The sequence below is a fragment of the Oryx dammah genome, unplaced genomic scaffold, assembly GCF_014754425.2.
Source record: "Oryx dammah isolate SB20612 unplaced genomic scaffold, SCBI_Odam_1.1 HiC_scaffold_17, whole genome shotgun sequence".
In the NCBI taxonomy this organism is placed as follows: Eukaryota; Metazoa; Chordata; class Mammalia; order Artiodactyla; family Bovidae; genus Oryx; species Oryx dammah.
In genome coordinates this window covers 79,981,804-79,988,379 of record NW_024070201.1, presented here as the reverse complement: position 1 = coordinate 79,988,379, position 6,576 = coordinate 79,981,804, and the positions used below count along the sequence as shown (strand labels likewise).

General features: G+C 47.2%; 1 protein-coding gene and 1 pseudogene across 1 annotated transcript in view; one reads left to right on the top strand and one right to left on the bottom strand.

The window, feature by feature from the left end:
• Positions 1–3,713: 3,713 nt before the first annotated feature.
• The window catches only part of MS4A5 (membrane spanning 4-domains A5), a 26,069-nt gene continuing 23,206 nt past the window's right edge, over positions 3,714–6,576 (bottom strand). The window contains exon 5 of the mRNA XM_040259473.1: positions 3,714–3,836. Coding sequence (XP_040115407.1) covers positions 3,714–3,836 — 123 coding nt within the window. The remainder of the gene's footprint in view (positions 3,837–6,576) is intronic.
• The window catches only part of LOC120876057, a 6,438-nt pseudogene continuing 3,801 nt past the window's right edge, over positions 3,940–6,576 (top strand).

Here is a 6,576-nt window from a genome sequence, read left to right as displayed (position 1 = left end):
CCAAGGGCAAGAAGGGCTCTAGAAATTCTCCCAAGAACCTTTTTCCGTTTGCTTTTAGGAGGGGGCAGGTGGGAAGGAGGCATCCGCGTGGAGTGATTTGAGGGTCGCTCAGCCCTTACAATGGGACCTGTGCGCCTGTGTGCCCCCATCGGCCCAGGCGCAGAGTTCCAGCGGGCCCATGTGTGTCTCACATTGAATTTAGTAGAGATGGCCTAAAAATACTGTTTGGTGCTCCAGAACGTGTCCCCGGAAGCCTCAGGTGAGAGCTCCACATTTGGGGCGTCACTGAAATAGCACCTCCACCTCCATGCTCGCCGCTTCCCTCCGTCTGTCTGGTCACCCTGTGTCCTGTCTCTCTGCAGCAGGGGCTGGAGCCGTGTGACCGCGGCGCCCAGAGCCGGATCAGGTCGGGGGAGGAGGAAGGTGATGCCCGGGAGAGCGAGATGGAAGACGGGCCGCAGCGAATCAGTGTGGGGCCGGGAGCAGAGAGAGCTTCGTCCCGAGACACTGCACCCCTTGCCCCACGGTGTACCACCTTTTCGTTCACAGTCCGGATGTTCCCTGGCTTTCGCATTTTCCCACCTATTGATCTATCTCCTTAGAGACCCGGGGCTGCAGCTGGGCAGTCGTTTGCCGAGTCTAAAGGGCCGAAACCTGCACCGAGTCAGTCCACACCCTCTGTCTTGCTCTCTCTCTCCTCGATTTCTCCCTCTCTTTTCTTTAAGGTGATCTGGAATCAGATGACTAACGCCGAGTAAACGGCATTCTGGAGAGGCCGATGTGGGGGCGGCGGAGAAAAGGGCCGGCTCCCGAGCGCGGGGCGGGCTGGCGTTGGAACAGGGAACGCGCGGCGGTCCGGCCACGCGGCCGCCTCGCACCGACGTCGGAGTGAAGCGGCGGGCGCGGGAGACCCCCGTGCGTGGCTGCGGCTCTGCGCGTGTCCGCTCACGCGCCGCACAGCCCGCAACGCCCCAGGGTCCGGGTCGCGGGTGACTGTGAGGCCTGAGGGCTTCCCTGGCGGCTCCGCGGTGAAAGAATCCGCCTGCAGCGCGGGCGGTGCCCGAGACAGGATTCGCTCTCTGGGCGAGCGAGATCCATCCCCCGGAGAAGGAAAGGGCAACCCGCTCCAGTAGGCTTGCCTGGGAAGTCCCGTGGGCAGAGGAGCCTGGTGGGCTACCGTCCACGCGGTCGCAGAGTGAGACACGGCTAAGTGACTGACCCTTTGGCTTTTTCCACTCTTGCGTCGGCAGCTGGATTCTTTACCTCCGAGCTGCCAGGAAAGCTCCTTCCTTCTGCTTTGAGGGACCACTTTAAATTTAAAAAATAACAGTAGATGCCTGTCTGCTTCTGTGCCAAACGCTGTCCATGTAACACCTATGGTATTGATTCCGTTTTATAACTGTGGGAACCAAAGTTCAGAGGCAACGGGGGAAACTGACTCAAAGGCACAGAGTAAGTGATAGTGATGTTTGGGAAGCAAGATAAGAGCAATTATAAATTTCAAAGAAAACCCACCATTTTCTGAGTGATTTTTACATTCCAAGCAGTCACAGAATCCATTCACATTTCATTTAAGGCTCACAGTAAACACGTTAGGTAGGTAGTATCATTACATTTTAGTGTAGGAGTTTAAAGCTCACAAAGGTTAAATAATTTGTTCAAGTCCCTTTGCTTTAAAGGTTGAAACCAACGCCTGACTTAAAAGCCCTTATTATTAGATGACAGGCCCCTCCTCAAATACATCTGAAACCCCATCCATCAGAACCCTACCACTGGCTACCATCTACTTTTCACTGGAACCCCACTCCCCAGGCCTCTCCCCTCAGTTACGCCTTTTCCTTCCAGCTTAGAGCAGAAGTGAAAACCTGCGTGTTTGTTCTTGAGGCGTGCTGTTTTCCCCAAGCCTAAAGAAGCAGAGGATAACAGGATTTAATGCTAGGGATTTTGGTTCAAATCCTGAGCTAAATCATGCTCCCTTTTGTGGTCTGAGGGTTAGCCACTCTGAGCCTCAGTCTGTGATCTGGGCTAGTTACACATTTCTTTCAGGGTGTCAGTGGCAAGCAAGCGATGACAGCGCTGAGACCCCCAACGCTTCCCAGGCGGCTGTCGTCAAAGGGCGGCCTGGGAATCTCCGGGAGTTTCCTGAGACCCTCGTAGGAGGTCTGTGACCTCAGGACAACTTTCATATAAAACTAAGACCTTCTTTCCCTCTTCATGGGCTTGCGACAGCATTCTCCACCGGCTGCAGAGCCTGAAACACTGCCACAGGTTGAACGCAGAAGCCGCTCAGAGAATCTAACTGTCTTCCGTCAGGAGCGAAGCAGTGGTTTCCAAGTTTTGCTCTGTATTGCAATTACCCGGGAACCTTAAAAAAATACCGATGTCCGACTCTTAGCACATTCTGATTTAATTGGTACCCGGTGGTATGCGGTGCATTGGGGTTTCTGAAAGTTCCCCTTGAATGTGCAGTCAAATTAAATGGGGATTTGTTTTACCATGGGTATAAAGTTACACAAAATGAGTAAGTTTGAGAGATTCGTTGTCCAGCAGAGTATTTATAGTTAATAATATGGTATTGTGCACTTGGAAATAGGCTAAAAGGATAGACCTAATATTAAGCATTTTCACTAAAATCTAAAACTAAAACCAAAACCCAGAAAAGGACAGAAGGAACACTTTGGAAGTGATGGGTCGGCCTAGCGGCTTGGGACGGTACGGGGCATACGCAGACATGAAATGTGTGCAATGTTTTTGGTGAATGAACTGTAACTCAGTAAAGCTAAAAATAAAAGAATCTCACGTAAGTGTAAAAAAAAGGTTTACAAAACTGTATATCAATGTTACTCTCCACAATAATTTTTTTAAATAGCTATTTTAGTAAAAATATTACCTGTATTAGTCTGTACTGATCAGTCAAATATTTTTTCAGAGTGTCAAGCGCTTCTGAGACCAACATAACCATCAATATAACCTAAAAAACGTCAGTGTCTTGGCCTAGAGTGTAGGACTCTGGGCTCTGGAGCTGGATTATCTGTTGACACATCACTTTGCCACTGCAAACTTTGTGACCTTGGGCCCTTGACTTACCCTCTGTACGCTTCAGCTTCACTGGGTCTGCAAAATGAGTCTCATAATAAAACCTGCCTTTTAGATTTTGGGGCGGGGTTGAATAAGCCAAGCCCCTGAAGCCCTTGGCGTGGTGCCTGGACGCTGTGCTGGCGTCTGCCGTCACCCGCCAGTGGTTATAAGCGGCCAACAGCGGCCGGTGTGGACTGTGGGCCGAGCCATTCCTGCAGCCAGCTCATCTTCCCACACAGCAGTGGAGCAGGGGCCCCTGGGCCGAGTCTCTCGAAGTCAGCGGGAGGCACCTCGGACCCAGTCCAGCCTGGCTCTGGCTCATTTCTCAACCAGCCCCACGTTGCCGGCCTTTAGTTCAGTGAACGGACCGCTAGCGAAGGTGACACCACGGCGACTGTGTGGCTTGGGGAGAGGAGGAGCTGGTCTTGCCAAGAGGCAGGATGTGGTTTATCAGCCAAAATGTTCCCGGTCCTCATCCCCTGCCCGCCCCGCCCCCAGCCCCGCAGCACGCAACTCCTTTGAGTCACTCCCCTTTGCTTCAAGGAATTACTGGCCTTCAGAGTCTGTGTTCCTGCTGGCTTTCCCTCACAAGCACCATTCGCCTCTCAGTCTCATTTTCGATCAGGCCTTTATTCTCACAGTTCTGCTCCGTGCCATTCCTCACAGTCACCACACTCAGTGGGTCCCCGCATAATGAAGAAAGACAGGGAAATGAGAAATTCAATGATGCTGAAGGCCATCAACATAACCAGAATTCCCTGTAACAGAAGGAAAACATGAAGGGTTACAGTATTAGCGCAGTGATGCTCATGTAATAGTGATTTCCGGGGCAGCACTGCTAAGGCGAGAAATGAGACCTCCATGTCCCAAGTATGTCTAATGCTTAGGAAGCAAACTGCTGGAAGGTTGTGAGGAAGTGTGGGTGTTTCACACAGCAGGCACAGCGGAGCCCCGTGGAGAACAGCAGCCTTGTTTTTCTGGAGGAAGTTAGGCAAGAGGTAGTTACACATCTACTTTCTGAATTATACGCTGAATTATAAGACTCCACTTCATAAAAATGCAATACAGAGAAATATTTTAAAAGCAGCCTGTTGAAAGAGAAAGAAGGAAGGTTAAGAAACGAAAAAGGAGCAAAAATAGAAAAGGAAAGAAAAAGGGGAAAGAACCTACAGGCTAAGAAAAAGAGGAACATGCAGAGAAAGACACCTTTTAATGTGACGCTAATAGCAACTTCTTGTGTTCTTTTTGTTACCACTGAAGACCATGAAAATATTTTGTATTCTGGCCACTAAGAGTGTCTGTAGGGACACACACCTGTTAGTAGCCCAGGGGCTGGTCACAACTTGGGTTTTGCTGGTGAAGGTCTGTAAAGATGAGTATGAATGACACTCTGTCCTACAACTGTCTGTGTCTGCATGCTTTGACTAGAGGCTGAAAAACTGTTCTCAAGTCACATACAGCAAGCCACTCTGGTATTCTCGCCTGGAAAATCCCATGGACAGTGGAGCCTGGCGGGTTACAGTCCAAGGGGTTGCCAAGAGTCTGACATGACTGAGGACGGTATCTCTTGGTGTAGTTATAATTCTTTTATTCTTTAGTGACTGGAAAGAGTTTATTTCTTCTTTCTCCTCTTCTGTTCTTTTCTGCTTTTTGTTTGATTTTTGTCTTTTTCTTTGTGTTTTCTTTGTGTTTACCATTCTGGAAAATGCTGCCGTAACCGTCCTTGCGCACATGTCCTTACGTGTGGGGGACTCAGCGCTGTGGGGACTGCTTTCTGGGTTAAGGTGGGTGCACCTTTCATATAAGTGAGTGTCTCCTTGCTTTCCAGAATCTTAGGAACACTTCACATTTCTGCTGCTTAAGTACACAAAAGCATCCGTTTCACCATTTCCTCGCCAGTCATAACTTTATAAGTCTGGTTTTCGCCAGTCGAGTGTGATCCTCGCCCGCTGTTAATTTGCGAGGCATTTCCCTGCTAGTGAATGTGAGCATCCCTCCGAGTGTCTCTGGCTGCTACGTCCGCATGTTTGGTCCTTCCTCGCAAACCTTTGTCTATTTTTTCCGTTGTGTTCTTGACTTTTTTGGACACTTTTATTTTCTGTTTGTGTATAAAAACCTTAAAACTTTGCTGTTATCTGCTTAGAAATATTCTTCCAGTTCTTTTACCGTTGCAGAGTTTTAACATAAATGTGTTTTCTTTGCCCTTTTGTGATTTCTAGATCAGAACCATACACTTCATCACGCAGTAAGTTCTCTAGTGTCCTTTGCTAGTCAATTCCCCTACCCCCTCCAGAGGAAACCACTCTTGTGATTTCTGACACAGTTGGTTGAGTTTGCCTGCTGCTTCTGTATCTGAATTTGTTCAGCATACTGGACTGCGTTTCAGCCACGCTGCTGCCTGCATCACTGTCCCACTGTGTGAACAGTCACAGTTGGTTGTGCCTCTCTGTTGCCAATAGACACTTGAATTGTTTCAAGTTTTTAATTGCTACGAATAGGTTTCCCAAGAAATCTATTGGTTTCTTGGTTAATTGTTGGTTTTTGCTGATATATAAATAAGTCTATGCTTAATTTTGTTAAAAGCCACCGAGTGGTTTTCCAAGGTGGTTGAACTCTAGTTTCTTCATATTCCGGCCAGCACTCACTTTTGCCAGTTCTTTTAATTCAAGTCCTTCTGGTGTATGTGCAGTGGCATCTTACTTGTGATTTTAATTTGCACTCTTTTGGTAATTAACAATGCTGGACAGATATATGCTCACTAGTTATTGGTGTGCCTTTCTTGGTGAGGTGCTTGTGCAGGCCTTACTTTTATTTTTTGGTCTTTTTATTGTTGATTTTCAGGAATGCTTATATATTCTGGATATGGGTCCCCTATCAGTTATGTGTATTGAGGAGATTACCTTCCATTCTGTGCCTGGCATTTTCCCTTTCTTTTTTAAAAAATTGAGATGTGTGACATATAACATTGTATAACTTGAAGGTGTACAGCATGTTGATAAAATACATTTATATGTCACAATATAATCACCACCATAGTGTTCATCAGTCAGCACTTCTATCACGCCATGTACTTATCTTTTCTTTTTTATGATGAGAACATTTACAATCGAATCTCCTAATGACACTGAAGTCTGTGATACAGTAGTGTTAACAGTAACGCTATGCCACGTGTTAGGTCTTCAAAACTTATTCGTCTTGTAAATGGAAGTTTAAACCCTTTGACTAACATCTCCTCAAATCACCCATTGCCAGCACCTGGTAACCACCATTCTATTCTGTTCCCATACATTTGGATTTTTTAGATTTCATGTATAAGTGATGTCATACAATATTTATCTTTCACTATCTGACTTATGTCCCTTAGCATAATTTCTTCAAGGTCTATCCATTTTGTTGCAAATGGTAAGATTTCTTTTTTATAACTGACTAATGTTCCTGTGTGTGTGTGTGTGTGTGTGTGTGTGTGCTTATGTATCTCATATTTTCCGTCAGTGGACA